Source organism: Acinonyx jubatus, chromosome B1 (genome assembly GCF_027475565.1).
Source record: "Acinonyx jubatus isolate Ajub_Pintada_27869175 chromosome B1, VMU_Ajub_asm_v1.0, whole genome shotgun sequence".
Taxonomy (NCBI): Eukaryota; Metazoa; Chordata; class Mammalia; order Carnivora; family Felidae; genus Acinonyx; species Acinonyx jubatus.
Genome location: NC_069382.1, coordinates 146,997,691 through 147,015,360, shown reverse-complemented (window position 1 = coordinate 147,015,360; position 17,670 = coordinate 146,997,691). Strand labels below are relative to the sequence as shown.

The window sequence follows — 17,670 nt, the reverse complement described above, 5'->3', positions numbered from 1 at the left end:
GAGGGGGCGGGGCCGGAGAGCGTGCCGCCGAGCTGAGCCTTCCCGTCAACCCCAGGGACGTCCTGGTTTCCGGTTTGGGTGTGGCCGCCAGGAAGAGGATAGGCCTTGCCGCAGGTGGGTGTAGTGAAAGGCTCCGCTGCGACTGAGGATTCTGCAGTTCCAAATGAGCTGAAACACTGAAGTTATGAGGTAACCTTGGCTCTGTAGCAAGGCACAGAGATACCAGTGGCTAGCGAAGTGATAGCTTTAAAAGATTGAAAGTTTGTAGTAAGTAGTTCCAGATTTTCAGGATTTCTGGAATTCCATTTTAAGACATTATACTTTTAACAAATAATTTTGAGCTTCTGCTACAAGCCAGGCACGTTAACTGATTTAATGGAGTCGTGATTTTAAGAGCAATGAATGACATGGTCATCCAGTTTGCCTCCACTTTATGAGTGAGGGAAAGGAAATTGCAGACGGCATGAGTGACTTGGTCAAGGTCACAGACTGTCAAGATAAAGTACTAGAACACATGTCTAAGTACTTCTAATCCTTTTTCATTTGGTTCCCCTTTCACCTTTCTTAGAAAACAGGAATTAGTAGGACTCAGCATTAGGTAAGATTTGTCTTTCATTGTAAATAAACGGAATATTTGAAGAAGTAGCTAGAGGATTTTAAAAGTTAACGTATACTTTGACTTTATATCATTTTCTGTGATGTATGATACTTTTACTTAATTAGAATTTCTTCCTCTCTAGTGTAGACAGAGGATTCAGGCAAAACTGCATTATCCTTTGTGCCTCTTTAGTCTCATTTCAAAATTTAACATTTCCAAATACCTGGAACTTCATACTACTGACCTATGGCATCATTCAAGTTTCTTAATCCAGTTGTGTACCTTTTCTACACAATCATTAAAAGGAACTTGGTCTACCTCTCATTCTTTCAAGGTTCTACTCTAGTAACTAAGTTTAGTACTATGTTTATGGTAAATTGTTATACAGAAAAAGAAAATGAATAGCCTGAATTTCATCTGCAATCCACATTTCTTTACATTTTAATATCCCTTAAGTTGGAATGTTGGAAGTCAAATAGCCAAGTCCTGGTTAAGGAGATTATAGGGAATGCATTACACTGCTTTCTGGCTCTCCTGAAAACAATGGGCTAGTATCTAGTTAATATGTATTTAGGGGTTGGGTCCTGCCTGTGCTCAAGAATTCCTTAGACAATGTTAGCTATGGAATATCTTGTCTTGTTCTCCACCTGTTTTCAGCATCTGCTCTTCTGTAGTCTTGGGAATGCCTTGTAGTTTTTGTTTTTGTTTTGCATGCTTTCTATATGTTCTAACTGGCAGGTAGCCACTGACATATTGCACAATGTTTTCTTTATAATGTATGCCTAATACAGGAGCTTGAGAGCAGCTTGGGGAGTCTTTCCTTAGCCTCCCTCTCACCTCTCTTGAATTGCTTGGCGTCTTGAGTAAACGTTTCTGCCACCCTTGGCATTGCTGGACAAAGCCAAAAGCTGAACCCACAGTGGAATGTAATTTTTCCTTTTTCATCAATACAGAAAATAATGGTAAATTTGAGATCATCTTAGATATGGCGAAATACAGTGTGAATTGTTTCAAATATATAGCAAATACCCCTATTTCACAAAATTTAATATATTGTTACATTTGCAAAACAGGAGAAAACTGGAAAATCACTAGACTTTTGACATTGAAACTTTTTTGCCAAAAGAAAGTGGAACAATATATTTAGGATGCTCAAGGGTAAAATATGGACTAAAGATTTTATATCCAGCAAAAGCAACTCTCACGTACAAAGTGTATAAACTAATATCAACACTTGATATTGTATCAATATTTGATGAGACTATCGTTGTCATGAACGCTTCCTGAAGAATTACTAGAGAATGAGCATCAGACAACCAAAATGAGTAGGGAAACATCAACCTAAGGATTGGCTCACGTTCTTCACAGGAAATCATAATCTGTTATATGCCTTAGCTTTTGTGTTCCTTCTAGTTTATTCTTTTTTTTCTTTTATAATGTTGATACAATATTACTGACTATACTCATTATGCTGTACTGTTCATCTCTGTGACATATTTATTTTATAACTGGAAGTTTGTACCTCTTAATTCCCTTCACCCATTCTATGCATCCCACTTACCCCACTTCCTGTTTTTTCTTTATTATTAATTCTCCTGAGGTCTGGCACCCCATTTGTGAGTTTTTCTCCATTTTTGTTGAGGTAATTGACAAAATTGTAAGATACTTAAAGTGTACGTGATGATTTGATATTAATAAAAATTGTGAACGGATGCCTGCCATGGAGTTGAGTTTTTCTAATTCTGAATCATATTGTTCTTTCCTACTTTGTATCTTTTTTGTTTAGTTAGCTTAAAAATAGTAACTTACAGGGGCACCTGCAGGTCATGATCTCAAGGTCACAATCCCAGGGTTGTGAGATGGAGCCCCATAGGGGCTCTGTGCTGGGCATGGAACCTGCTTGGGGTATTCTCCCTCTCCCTCACCTCCCCCTCAAAAAAATTAAAAATAGTAACTTACAAGTTCTGATCTATTTTTGTGGTACATCTTTCAGATATGTTTTCATTATATATAATGATGATGTTATGCTCCTTATTCTCTTTTTAAATAATAGTTTTATATAGTATTTGAACTTGATACTTTTTTGTTGTTGATTTTTATGTGAAATTATTATCCTGAACTTTTAGTATGAGGCAGGTTTCCTCGTCCAAGAAGCCTAAATCCATCAGTAAAAAAAAAAAAAACCCTGTATTTCAAGAAAGTCAGTTTTTTGGTTCATTGCAAGGAAGGAGTCCACATTCCAGAACTATGGGATGCCTCACCAAACAAAGGAGAATATATATTTATTATAGGAATTTGGGGAAGTGTGGAGTTTAGGAGAAATTAAAGAAGTATTTTGTAGGCTCAAAAGAAAGTGAGGCTGTTTGTAAAGGTGTCTAAATTAGGTCTGGACTCCATCATAGATTCCAGGTGCTATTTTCTTGAAAATTGCAGCTAACATAGATGTGTCATGTATCCACATAACTGTTTTCTGAAGTTCTGTCCTAGGGTTGAAAGTAGAGCATGCTTCTCTGTTAAGTGATTTAGATCATCACCAAGAGTAGGATATTTTAATCTTAATGAATTGATTTCAAAGAACAAGGTTTTTGACACTCTGATTTTAGAGAAAAGGATTCTTTGTGAGTAAAAAATGTGGCATTAACTAAAGTTGGAAATTTTTGTGACACTTTGCAGCATGTTTTTGAGAAAAATATTATCTTCTGTTAATTTTACAGCTTACTTTATTTGTGTCTATTATCTATATCTGATGAATAGCAAGGCAGATTTTTACTTTCTTAGTCCAAGTTTATCTTTTCTTTCTCACAGCTTTCAGTAAAACTTTTCTAACTTCAAAGAGCTCTCTTTTTTGTGAAATGTTAAAAAAAATATGGTGGTTTCAGTTCTGTGATTTCCTGGCTCACTTCCCTTCTCAACTTTGATCTGTCAAAGACCCACTGTCTCTTTCCTTTATTTCTGTTGTTCATGTGGCACATATATATTCATATATGTATGTATGAATGCATAGTTATATTCCAAAGGTGTAGCACAATAATTTTATTTTAAATATTTATTTTGGTGTAATATTAGAAATTTAAAATTAGAAAAGTTGCAAAGGTAAGACAGAGAATTTTTGTGTACACTTTACTCAGCTTCCCCTAAAGATAACATCCTCCATAACCCTGATACATTTGTCAAAGAAATTAATACTGGTACAATACTATTATATAACTATATATTTTGATTTCACCAGTTTTTCACAAATGTCACTTTTTTTCAGTTCTGGATCCAATCCATGATACAACAATGCGTTTAAAAGCTCCCCATCTTGATCATTATATAGGTGTACATTGTAATGAATATCTTCCTGAAAACTTAATGCCAATTGGCTTTCTGTAAATCAAATAGTTCACATCATAAATGGTAAAGATAACATCTATGTTGTGTTTTATAATTACAGAGCTTATTTACATGCACTTTTTCACCTTATGGTCCTAAGTTATTGAATATTAGCAAAGGAAAGATACTTAATAGTCATATACATGCACAGCCTTATAGTTTTTCCAAGGATGACTCAAAATTGTTAAATGTCTTGAATCAATTCACATCATTGGAGGTGAAGGGTCAAGACTAGAACCTAATTTTATTTCTCATTTAGTATTTTCCTAATATATTATGCCAAGATTCCCAAAATTGGAACAGTTGTTTCATGATTATCAGAAAGAATAGGAAGTACTCAGTCCCTGGATCAGGTCTCCATGAACATAGTTGGAAAGCAGCCAACCTCCTGAATTCTGAGGCAAGCTTCTTTGCCCAAAGGTGTTGCAGTAACATTTGAACTGGCTCAAAGGTAACTATACAGAAGAACCCAGAGGAATTCCTTTGTGAAGGAAATAAGCCTTTTCAAAATGTGAATAATTATTCTCTTAAATGCTCTATGAGTTAGGATATGTGCATATCAGGTTTTCCTGAAATATTTTAAAAATATTGCCTACAGAGCAATAGACAAATCATAGATTAACAGCTGAAATATAATTTTGCAAGACTCTTTTCTTGTTTGATTTAACTACTTATGCAATAGTGACTGGAAATAAAATGTAATAAGTGATGCTCCTAAGTTTAACCTTCTGCTATTATTGATAGAAAACAGATGACAAACCTAAAAATCCCTAAGTGGGGCTCCACATCTTTGTGGCTTTCTAGACAATATACTGTAAACACATCAGGTTCCGTCCAAATTGGAGGATAAAGGCACCTCCATAAAAAGCCCTTTTGTGAAAGAAGACATTCAGAGCCCTATTCCAGAGATCCAAATTCAACCACAGTCACTGTTCACCATCAGACACAGTTGGTTCCTGAACTATGTTGTCACATTTACACCTTTTCTTCTTGACTGAAACATTGTCAGATCCTCCTCCTTCTCATCTTTGACTTGTTTTCCATCTTTGATTTGATAGCTAGAAACTTTAGCCCTGCAGCTATCAAACTTCACACACATCAGAATTACCTGACTTGCTAATTAAGGCACAGATTGTTGGACCCCACAATTTCTGCTTCGGTATGCCTGGGCAGGGCCTGAGAATTTACATTTCTAACAAGTTCCCTGATGATGTGTGTGCTGCCAGACCTGTGACCACATTTTGCACTGCTCTACCCTGCTTCCTCTAACTCCTGCTTTCCACATGTGTGTGTAGGCAAACACACACACACACACACACACACACACACACACACACACACACCCTTACAAGGTAGGGAAGATAGACAAACCAAGAATCCCTAGTTCTGAGTCCATATATATATTAGGTAGAAGAGAAGGAACACAAAATGAAACTGAGAAAGAACAGTGAATAAGATAGGAAGAAAACCAGGGAGGCATGGTTTCAGAGAACTAAGAAGAGTGTCTCAGCTAGGAAGTTAATAGGTGTAGGATTTCACCACTGTCCACTTCCACTCAAGATGTTGGGCTTTCTCCTCAAGTTCTTAAAAAATTACCCCTTTTCCCTTTCAAGGGAATTAAAAATGTACTAGACTGATGAAAAGTGGAATTTCCACACAGAATCGTTATTCAGATGGGGGCTCAGCACTGCTTTAGTACAGTGACTATTTTCTTTTTTATTATGATGATTATTATTTTTTAATTTACATCCAAGTTAGTTAGCATACAGTGCAATAATGATTTCAGGAGTAGAATCCAATGATTCATCCTGTACGTATAACACCCAGTGTTCATCCCAACAAGTATCCTCCTTAATGCTCCTTGCCCATTTAGCACATCCCCCCTACCCACAACCCCAGCCAGTGCCCTCACTTTTCTCTATACTTAAGAGTCTTTTATGTTTTGACCCCTCTCTGCTTTTATATATTTTTTCTTCCCTTCCCTTATGTTCATCAGTTTTGTATCTTAAATTCCACATATAAGTGAAATCATATGATATTTGTCTTTCTCTGACTGACTTATTTTGTTTGGCATAATACCCTTTAGTTTCATCCACGTTGTTGCAGATGTCAAGATTTCATTCTTTTTGATTGCTGAGTAATACTCCATTGTGTGTGTGTGTGTGTGTGTGTATGTACATACACACACACCACATCTTCTTTATCCATTCATCTGTCAATGAATATTTGGGCTCTTTCCATATCTTGGCTATTGTCAATATTACTGCTATAAACATTGGGGTGCATGTGCCCCTTCAAAACAGCACACCTGCATCCTTTGGTTAAATACCTAGTAGTGCAATTGCTGGGTCATAGGGTAGTTCTGTTTTTAATTTTTTTCAGGAACCTCAGTACTGTTTTCCAGAGTGGTTGCGCCAGTTGGCATTACCATCTGCAGTGCAAAAGGGATCCTCTTTCTCTGCATCCTTGCCAGCATCTGTCATTGCCCGAGTTGTTAATTTTAGCCATTCTGACTGGTGTGAGGTGGTATTTTATTGTGGTTTTGATTTGTATTTCCCTGATGGTGAGGATGTCGAGCATTTCTTCATGTGTCTGTTAGCCATCTGGATGTCTTCTTTGGAAAAGTGTCTATTCATGTCTTCTGCCCATTTCTTCACTGGATTATTTGTTTTTTGGTTGTTGAGTTTGATAAGTTCTTCATAGATTTTGGATACTAACCCTTTATCTGATAGGTCGTTTGCAAATATCTTTTTCCATTCTGTCAGTTGCCTTTTAGTTTTGCTGATTGTTTCCTTTGCTGTGCAGAAGATTTTTATCTTGTTGAGGTCACAATAGTTCATTATTGCTTTTGTTTCTCTTGCCTCTGAAGACATGTTGAGTAAGAAGTTGTTGTGGCTGAGGTCAAAGAGCTTTTTGCCTCCTTTCTCCTCAAGGATTTTGATGGCTTCCTGCCTTACATTAAGGTCTTTCATCCATTTTGAGTTTATTTCTGTATGGTGTAAGAAATGGTCCAGGTTCATTCTTCTGCATGTCACTATCCAGTTTTCCCAACACGATTTGCTGAAGAGACTGTCTTTATCTATGGAATAAAGATATTGGATATTGGATATTCTTTCCTGCTTTGTCGAAGATTAGTTGGCCGTACGTATGTGGGTCCATTTCTGGGTTCTCTATTCTGTTCCATTGATCTGAGTGTCTGTTTTTGTGCCAGTATCCTACTGTCTTGATGATTACAGCTTTGTAATACATCTTCAAGTCCAGGATTGTGATGCCTCCAGCTTTGGTTTTCTTTTTCAGGATTGCTTTGGCTATTCGAGGTCTTTTCTGGTTCCATACAAATTTTAGGATTATTTGCTCTAGTTCTGTGAAGAATGCTGGTGTTATTTTGATAGGGAGTGCATTAAATATGTAGATTGCTTTGGTAGTATTGATATTTTAACACTATTTGTTCTTCCAATCCATGAGCATAGAATATTTTTCCATTTTTTGTGTCTTTAACTTCTTTCATAAGCTTTCTGTAGTTTTCAGTGTATAGATTTTTCACCTCTTTGGTTAGGTTTAGTCCTAAGTATTTTTGGTTTTTGGTGCAATTATAATGGGATGGATTCCTTGATTTCTCTTTCTGCTGCTTCATTATTGGTGTATAGGAATGCAACCGATTTCTGTGCATTGATTTTAGATCCTGTGACTAGGATAAATTCATGGATCAGTTCTAGCAGTTTTTTGGTGGAATCTTTTGGGTTTTCCATATAGAGTATCTTGTCATCCATGAAGAGTGAGTTTGACTTCCTCCTTGCTGATTTGGATGCCTTCTATTCCTTTGTGTTGTCTGATTGCTGAGGCTAGGAATTCCAATACTATGTTGAATAACAGTGGCAAGAGTGGACATCACAGTTGTGTTCCTGACTTTAGGGGGGAATCTCACAGTTTTTTCCCATTGAGGATGATATTAGCAGTGGGTCTTTCATATATGGCTTTTATGATCTTGAGGTATGATCCTTCTATCTCTACTTTCCTGAGGTTTTTTTTTTTTTTATCAAGGAAGGATGCTGTATTTTGTCAAATGTTTTCTCTGCATCTATTGAGAGGATCATGTGGTTCTTGTCCTTTCTTTTATTATCACATTGATTGATTTGTGGATACTGAACCAGCCCTGCATCTAAGGTATAAATCCCAGTTGATCATGGTGAATAACTTTTTAAAAGTTTTTTTTTAACATTTTTATTTTTGAGAGACAGAGAGAGACAGAGCATGAGTGGGGGAGGGGCAGAGAGAGAGGGAGACACAGAACCCGAAGCAGGCTCCAGGCTCTGCACGGTCAGCACAGAGCCTGACGTGGAGCTCAAAGCCACCAACCGCAAGATTATGACCTGAGCTGAAGTCAGACACTTACCTGACTGAGCCACCGAGGCTCCCCATAGTGAATAATTCTTTTAATGTATTGTTGCCTCCAGTTGGCTAGTATCTTGTTGAGACTTTTTGAATCCACATTCATAGGGAAATTAGTCTGTAGTTTTCCTTTTTAGTGTGGTCCTTGTCTGGGATTGGAATCAAGATAATGCTGGCTTCATAGAATAAGTTTGGAAGTTTTCCTTCCATTTCTATTTTTTGGAACAGCTTCAAGAGAATAGGTGTTAACTCTTCCTTAAATACTTGGTAGAATTCCCCTGGAAAGCCATCTGGCCCTGGACTCTTATTTTTTCGCAGATTTTTGGTTACTAATTCAATTTCTTTACTAATTATGGGTCTGTTCAAATTTTCTATTTCTTCCTGTTTCAATTTGGTAGTTTATATGTTTCTGGGAATTTGTCCATTTCTTCCAGATTGCCTGATTTGTTGGCGTATAATTGCTCATAATATTCTCTTATTATTGTTTGTATTTCTGCAGTGTTGATTGTGATCTCTCCCTTTCATTCTTGATTTTATTTATTTGGGTCCTTTCTTTATTCTTTCTGATCAAACTGGTGAGGGGCTTATCAATTTTGTTAATTCTTTCAAAGAACCAGCTCCTGGTTTCGTTGATGTGTTCTACTGTTTTTTTGATTTCGCTAGCATTGATTTCTGCTCTAATCTTTATAATTTCCCATCTTCTGCTGGTTTTATCTTCCCTTCCTCATCTCTTCTAAAATCTTTATTTTAAAATCTAGATTGTCTTATAGAAGCATGGCTACCCCAGCTTTCTTTTGGCTACCATTAGCATGATAGATGGTTCTCCATCCCCTTACTTTCAATCTGAGGATGTCTTTGGGTCTCAAATGGGTCTCTTGTAAATAGCATATAGATTGATCTTGGTTTTGTTTGTTTGTTTTGTTTTGTTTTTAATCCAATCTGATACCCTATGTCTTTTGATTGAGCATTTAGTCCATTGACATTTAGAGTGAGTACTGGATGATATATTGTGTTGCCTGTAGAGTTGGAGTTCCTTGCAGTCTTCTCTGGCCCTTCCTAGTCTTTGTTGCTTTTGGTGTTTTTTGCTTTTTTTTTTTTTTTTCATCTTTTCTCCCCTCAGAAAGTCCCCCTTAAATTTCTTGCAGGGATTTTTCAGTGGTCATGAACTCCTTTAGTTTTTGTTTGTCTGGGAAGCTCTTTATCTCTCTTATTTTGAATGACAGCATTACTGGATAAAGAATTTTTGGCTGCATGTTTTTCTGATTCAGCATGTTGAATATATCCTGCCACTCCTTTCTGGCCTGCCAAGTTTCTGTGAATAGGTCTCCTGCAAACCTGATCTGTGTTCCTTATAGGTTAAGGAATTTGCTGCTCTCATAATTCTTTCCTTATCCGTGTATTTTGTGAATTTGACTATGATATGCCTTGTTGATGGTCAGTTTTTGTTGAATCTAATGAGAGTTCTCTGTGCTTCTTGGATTTTGATGTATGTGTCTTTCCCCAGGTTAGGAAAGTTTTACAATATGATTTGCTTACATAAACCTTCTACCCCTTTTCTCTCTCTTCATGTTCTGGGACCCCTATGATTTAGATATTATTCCTTTTTAGTGAGTCACTAAGTTCTCTAATTCTTATATCATGGTCTTTTGCCTTAGATTCTCTCTTTTTTTCTGATTCATTTTTCTCGTAAGTTTGTCCTCTATATCACTGATTCACTACTCTGTTTCATCCATTCTTGCTGCACTGGTATCCATTCAAGGTTGCCTCTCAGTTATAGCACTTTTAATTTCTTCCTGACTAGATTTTACTTCTTTTATCTCTGCAGAAAGGGAATCTATGCTTTTTTCAACCCCAGCTAGTATTCTTACTATGATTCTAAATTCTAGTCCAGACATCTTGCTTATATCTGTTCCTGTTCTTTCTCTTGGGGTGAATTCCTTCATTCAGGGATTATGGTAAATCACAACACAAAACTGGCATCAGGTTTCACTGCACCCTAGCGTCTTTGTTCCAATACCAGCAAACGTGAATAAGTGCTCGGACCTTTGCCTGTGATGTGGCTGTACAGCCTCTACCAAATGCTTCTCTAGCAGGGGAACTGCTTCTTCCTGTGTGGCCTGTGGACCCCTCGATGTTGCTGCCTGTTCCTGGGGATTCACCCTTCCCACCATAGCACACCAGGTATTAAGCTGTGGACTCAATACTGATTGCATTCTCCTCTTTATAGCGTCCAAATGGTATTGAAACCCTCTCCTTTCTCCTTTCTCCCTTTCTTCACTTGTGGGTGTTTCCACTCTTTCCCTTTCTCTTCAGCTACTTTCAGGGGGAATGTTTTTCCTGTACTCTCCCCCCTTTCTGTGACCTCTCTCCATAAAAACAGCTCCCTACCCTCTGTGGCTTCTCTCTCCCCCAGTTCACCTCTCTGTGCCATGTACCTGTCGAGTTCACTTGTGGTTCAAGTTGTACAGACTGTTGTGTTAATCCTCAGATCACTTTTCTAGGTGTGCAAAATGGTTGGTGCCAATCTAGTTGCATTTCAGGAATGAGCGAAGCAGAGAACTTCCATGCCGCTCTGCCATCTTGGCCCCTCCAGTGACAGTTTTCATGAATGATCAAGGGATGATGTGCAGCTATCAGAAAATGAAAGGACATCACTTGATAATGATAAGAAAAATGGGGGTGCCTGGGAGGCTCAATCGGTTGAGTGTTTGACTTTGGCTGCAGTCATGATCTCATGGTTTGTGCATTTGAGCCTTGTGTTGGGCTCTGTGCTGACAGCTTGAAGCCTAGAGTCTGCTTCAGATTCTCTGTCTCCCTCTCTCTTTGCCCCTCTCCAAATCTGTCTGTCTCTTTCTTTCTCAAAAATAAATAAATATTAGAAAAGTGATAAGAAAAACATCCAGGGCCTGAGGGGGGAACAGAATAAGTAAGGAATTTGGAGCTAAGTTTTATTAGTTTTATGGGAAATATGCTTCAGATTGCCACATACTTAGTTATTAATTTATATGACAATTATTTTCTGGATCTGAAGTATTTTCTGAATTTGAAAACTTTCTGAAAATTTCTTACCCAATGAAATGAATTATAAAAACAAATAAAAAATAGGGACCAAGAGTTCCCAAGAAAGTAAATAATTGGGCGGAAGCCACCCTGTACTTCTATTGAAGATTCCAACTAGTAGAGTTTAAAATGTTTGGATTTAGATTGTGAAAAACAATAAAATCTGTTCTTTCTCCTTAGGGCTACAGTTACTATACAATTACTATGCTCCAATAGCTGTATTTAGTCTTTAATGCTTTGTATTAAATTATGTGATATTTAAATTTTATTGTATATATAGTTTCAGTTTTATTTTACTAGTGGAATTTACTGCTGTTTTCTGACCTCCACATTTCCCTTCTGCTCTCAGGAGAGAGACAGGAGATAGAGAGGCAGAGAGAGAATGAACTTCATTCTTTATTTTTGTTATCAGGTAGCTAAACATTCGGAGAAATGAGCCCTGCTTCCCTAAAATGAAACATACCCTTAAGGTGTTTAAGGTAATCCCCCTCTCCTTTGTTCATGGTTGGGTTAGAACTGGTCATGTGTTACAGTTCTAGCCAATTTAAACAAAAATTTTTTTTAATGTTTATTCATTTTTGAAAGAGAGAGATAGAGCACAAGCAGGGGTGGGGCGGAGAGAGAGGGGGACACAGAATCTGAAGCAGGCTCCAGGTTCTGAGCTGTCAGCACAGAGCCCGACACGGGGCTCAAACTCACGAACCGCGAGATCATGACCTGAGCGGAGTCAGACATTCAACCGACTAAGCCACCCAGGTGCGCTACAGTTCTAGCCAATTTAACAAGAAGTTGCTGAAAGTTCTGGGAAGGAAAGATGCTCGGTGAGAAGCCATGCTTTCTTTCTGACTTGGAGGCTTAGAATGGTGACAACTAACTTCTAATCATGAAAGTAAAGCTTAGTGGAAGCAGAGAAAATAACTCAAAGCTCTGAATTCACCAATTCTACATGCTTACCTATGAACATCCTGTAATATGAGATGAAAACATGTCACTTCTGGTCTGACGTTTCTTATTACAGCAGAAAGCATTCTGACTGAAATAGTGATATGTAAAATTCATACAAACACACATATAACATTTATGATTTTTCTTCTCATTGCAAAGGATATCTATGTTCATTTGGGAAGTTTGGAATTACAGGAATTCACGAGAAAGATGATTTAAAAAAATCACTCAGAGATAAATATATCAATACATGTATTCTTCTATTGTTTCTACACATGCATTCTACACATTCTACACATGCATCAGTAGAGAGCCTAATGTGGGGGCTCAAACTCACAAACCATGAGATCATGACCTGAGCTGAAGTCAGATGCTTTAACCAGCTGAGCCACCCAGGCGCCCCTAAATAAATTAATTTTAATTAGAGATTAAAGTCAACCTTACTCTTTTATTTAGTTTCCTATGGACACAATTTATACTAAGTAGACAAGCTCAAGGAATTGGTTCAACATTTGAAAGTAGGCTAAAGGTAAAATAGATGAAATTCTAAATGTATTTTAACTGAGATAATATAATTGTGATACCCACTCCTCTTCCAGTATTTTTTTTTTCTTTCTTAGCTGTTATAGCTCTGTTTCTTAGGCTGAAATTGAATTAGTGCAGTCTTTTTTTTTTCAATTCATTGTTATTCATTTATGTAATTTCTTTAGTAAATTGAATTGCAAGAGGAAACCCAAATTGTAGCCAGGAGGAGACAACCAACATAGAATCTTAATTATCTGATATGGTGGATTCATTCTACAGAATATATCCTCTTTTCTTTTTTTTTTTTTTTACAAGGACTCCTCATCTTTTATGATGATTGGAGACAGAATAAATAACTAAAATATCAAATGTTGAATATTCTCTGTTGAATGGTATGTCTTTAATTTAAAGCCCCATTTACCTTTTATAGCTATACATTTTGTTTTAATGTTTGTTTATTTTTGAGTGAAAGACAGAGTGCGAGCATGGGAGGTGAGATAGAGAGGGAGACATGAAATCAGAAGCAGTCTCCAGGCTCTGAGCTGTCAGCACAGAGCCTGACACAGGGCTTGAACCCATGGACTGTGAGATCATGACCTGAGCCAAAGTTGGACACTTACCAGACTGAGCCACCCAAGTGCCCTGGGCTATAAATTTTAATTTAAATCCATATTCATATTATAATTTATGGGCCACAATATTTGTATAATTTACTTCCTTCTGCAAAGTTTTTCATTACATATTGAGCCTTGAGAGATTTCTAAGTCTCAAATGGTAAGTAACCAAATTGAAACAATCCATTTCAATATTAACATTACTATGCAAGCATATAAACAAATGAATATGTTCTGAGACACTTTTATCATAATAAACTTCCTTATACAAAATCAATGAGGAATTCTTAATCTTTTTTGTCACATGAGTTCCTTTGGCTGTCTGGTTTGGCCTAGATAGCCCTTTCAGGATAATGTTTTTAAATTCATAAAATAATATAAACAAATAAAGGCAGTTGTACTGAAATACAGTTCTGTGCATGGACCATAGGTTAAAGACCCCTGCACCAAATTTTGAATAGCCCTTTAGCTAATGTATCAAAAAATGCCTGAGAATATATCTAAATAGAACAGTTTCTTAAACATCTAAGAGCAAAGCTAACGTGTGTTCATTAAACACATGTCTAATAAAGCCCTTAAATTATATTGTGTATATATGTGTTGTTTTTGCCTTTAAATCTGGAAGTAAGAATTGTTATCAATTTAGGAATAAGTATATTATAAAGATTAAAGGAGAAGATTGGTTTTATTGTAACTTACAGATAGTATTGTGTCATCTAGTAGAACCATAAAATCTTGGTGTCAATATACATGCCTTAAAAGTTAACCTTGAGTATTTTAGCATGTTACAAATTTTGAGCCTTGCCCAATTCAACTGTAGAGTTGGTACATGGATTGATTAATTAAAGGTATGGGCTTAGTAAAAAAGAAGATATGAATGAAGGAGTAGAAGGAAGGATGTCAATGGTAACAAACAGGATCAGTTGAAGTGGAATTAGAAAATAATGTGTGATTGGACACACACACACACACACACACAACTACACTGAAAAGTATGTGTGAGCAAAATAAGTAAAGACCGTTGTTAGTCTAATTAGTAATTTACTTTCCACAATTTCACATGCCCTGGAAATTTTGAAATTACCTTTCATCTTTGAGTGGCACTAAATATCTCATATGAATGTAATGGTATTTTACCTATTTTTTTAAAAGTTTATTTATTTTGGGAGAGAGAGAGAGCATGCGCGCTCACATTACCAGGGGAGATTAAGAGAGAGAGGGAAAGAATCCCAAATAGGCTCTGCACTGTTAAGTGGGGAGCCTGATGCGGGGCTTCATCCTACAAACCAGGAGATAATGACCTGAGCCAAGATCAAGAGTTGAGTGCTTACCCAACTGAGCCACCCAGGTGCCCCTATTTTACCTATTTTTAAAAAAGAAATTAAATGATCACTGAATTACTTTAAAGTCGCTTATAAGCTTTTCTCATAATGTATATTAGAGTCTCATAATTTTTATCCTTTTCCTTCTTTAATGGAACGTAGAAATAGGCCTGAATAAAAAGAGGTATTGTGCCCACATATTTTGAAAATGATACCACTTAATGTGAATATCAGTAGGTGTTAGTTACACATTTACAGAGTTTTTCTTTATCTATTTTCAATACTTTGTTGGCTCCGTTGATTTGTATATATTGAAACTGTAATTTTCAGTGTTCCTCTGATGTATCAAATATCTTTTCACTTCTGCATTTGTTTGATTTATTATTTATTTTTCTTAGTGACTTGTGGATTATAGATTCAGTAAAATCGGAAAATAGAAAATAATCTCTCCTATTAAAACAGAGGGCATATTATGTATAAGACATGATCAGTATAGGTCTCATCTTAATTGTATTTAAAAACAGTGTTATATTAGTACAGTTAATTACCACAAACTCCACTGATTATGCAGCCTAGAGGAATGTTCTAACCCCTGTCCAAATATGAATCCTTCTACACTTGCTGTTTCTATGAAGGCACTTCATGCTGTCTCAAGACTGGGATGAAGGAGAGCTACTTGTAAGTCTTGTCAGGTGGTTGGAATGGATGGTGGGTTGGTTGCTGAATAATTCAAACTTCAGATGCTTTTGGAATCAAAGAAAAAATTAGATCCATTGCACTTTGTTTTTAACCAGAGGAGGGAAGATTGATCTTATGGGCAGGGGAAATACTCTGTGCTTTGCATATTATTGTAGTGTAAGATATAATTGCTGCTAAGCCCTTGGAATAAAACTCTCAAAGGCATGCCTAGGTTAAGACTGTGTTGTGGTTTCTGAGCCTTACTTTTTGGAATCTCTTTGCTTAGGCCATGGCTCTTTTAAAAATTTACACATTATTAGACAGGGAGAAAATGATAAGAAATCTATATAACATAGGAGTTCAGAAAGGGCAGAAATTAGTTCAGTTTATGATTATGAGGTAATATTTTATTTTTCTTGAATTTTCTTTTTCTTTGTATTTTTTTCTTTATATTTGAATTTCTGACAATGTGATTTCTAAAAGAATAAGAATGTTAACATTAAACTCTGCTTTGTTTTTATATAAAAACGCTGCAACCTTTGTGTTTATTATTCTCATTTGATGAAATTCACTACCATGCTCTTTTTCACATGACTTCCTGCGTATTCTACCAATTACAGAGAGAAATATCCGTATATAAGTGGATCAAAGCATGGATTTAAAAGAGCAAAAAGAAAGAAGAAGTGATTTACTGGATCTGACACCCTATTTAACATTTCAGGATCAAACCAGTACCAAATTCCTAGGACATAGTAGGGAGTCCAGCAGACAGTAAATGAAGTGGCAAATGCAACTGTCATCTTTAGGGTCCTCAGCCGAGCTCTTGGTATATTGTTCTTAGATTGATTCAGTTGTAATTCTGTGAGATAGAGAAAAAAGTAGGTGTTTAAAGACCAGTTTTATTACAAAACCAAAATGGACAAAAAAGAGAGAATCACTAATTCAAACTAATTACTGGAATAAGAACACATTTCCAATATTTTTAATAACGGTAATTTGTTTGAAAAGGATGTTAATGTTCCAGGTTTTCCACTGTTATGTCACATAATGAATAGAAAAGATTAAAGAGACAGTGCTCTTAAAAATAAGTTTCCATCAGGGGCGCCTGGGTGGCTCAGTCGGTTAAGTGTCCAACTTTGGCTCAGGTCATGATCTCACCGTTTGTGAGTTCAAGCCCTGCATTGGGTTCTGTGCTGACAGCTCGGAGCCTGGAGCCTGCTTCGGATTCTGTGTCTCCTCTCTCTGCCCCTTCCCAACTTGTGCTATGTCTCTCAAAAAATAAAACAAATGTAAAAAAATTTTTTTAAAGTAAGTTTCCACCAAACTAATTTGGATTTGAAGCATGAAAGTACTCAAACTCTTAAAATATAAATTTAAAAAAATATAAAGTTGAGCTGAATTGAATTATCTGTTCACACAGAATTATACTTACTGAAATATCTCTGACAGTAAGGATAATGAGGATCACGCATGGATGAAAGTGTGTTGTCCAAAATTGTCTTTCTCAACCATGTTCTATGATATTCAAAACAATTTCACTTTTCATACCAATGCATCACTTAAAGTTCGCAGGTGTGTGTGCGGGTGTGCATGGTGTATGTGGTGTGTGTGTGTGGGGGGGGTGTATGTTGCCTGTGTGTGTGGTATATATGTGCTTACTGTATGGTGTGTGTGTGTTTTGTGTGTCTGCTGTGTGTGATACGTGTGGTGTCTGTGTGAAGTTTGCAACTTCTTGTTCATTGATCACAAAAGAGTGGAAATACGGAAGAAAACATTTATGTGCATGATGTTTTAATTATAAAATCAATTTTAACTAGAAATGTTAAAGTCGATAGTTTATTGAGTACAGATTGGTTATAGATTTTTGTCATACAAACGTAATTACTGTTTATTCTGTACCTTGCTATGGACCTTGTTCTTTTCATACATTGTTTCATTTAATCTTCAGTATATGTAAACTTTAATGACATAAGTAATAAAAAAAAATCAGTAGGGATAAATACTTTAACACAAAAAAATCTTGGCTTAGCACGGGGGCTAGATTTGAAAAAATATTGATCCTCCTATAACATACTGTATTTCTCCCTCTTTTGAAATATCATCACATTTCATTATTGGTTTACTGTTTTACTATCTTTTCTGCTAGATGGTGGACTCCAGGAAA

The 17,670-nt window shown here is 36.4% G+C and overlaps 1 protein-coding gene and 1 long non-coding RNA gene across 2 annotated transcripts in view; one reads left to right on the top strand and one right to left on the bottom strand.

Annotated features, from left to right (window-relative positions):
- The first annotated feature begins 13 nt into the window (after window positions 1-13).
- The window catches only part of LOC113598863 (uncharacterized), a 19,057-nt gene continuing 1,400 nt past the window's right edge, over window positions 14-17,670 (top strand). The window contains exon 1 of the long non-coding RNA XR_003419621.2: window positions 14-189. This is a non-coding gene — a long non-coding RNA (uncharacterized LOC113598863). The remainder of the gene's footprint in view (window positions 190-17,670) is intronic.
- Window positions 15,636-17,670, bottom strand: part of GNRHR (gonadotropin releasing hormone receptor) — a 21,436-nt gene continuing 19,401 nt past the window's right edge. The window contains exon 3 of the mRNA XM_015074504.3: window positions 15,636-16,365. Within this exon, the coding sequence (XP_014929990.1) occupies window positions 16,121-16,365 (245 nt within the window). The 3' untranslated portion in view covers window positions 15,636-16,120. The remainder of the gene's footprint in view (window positions 16,366-17,670) is intronic.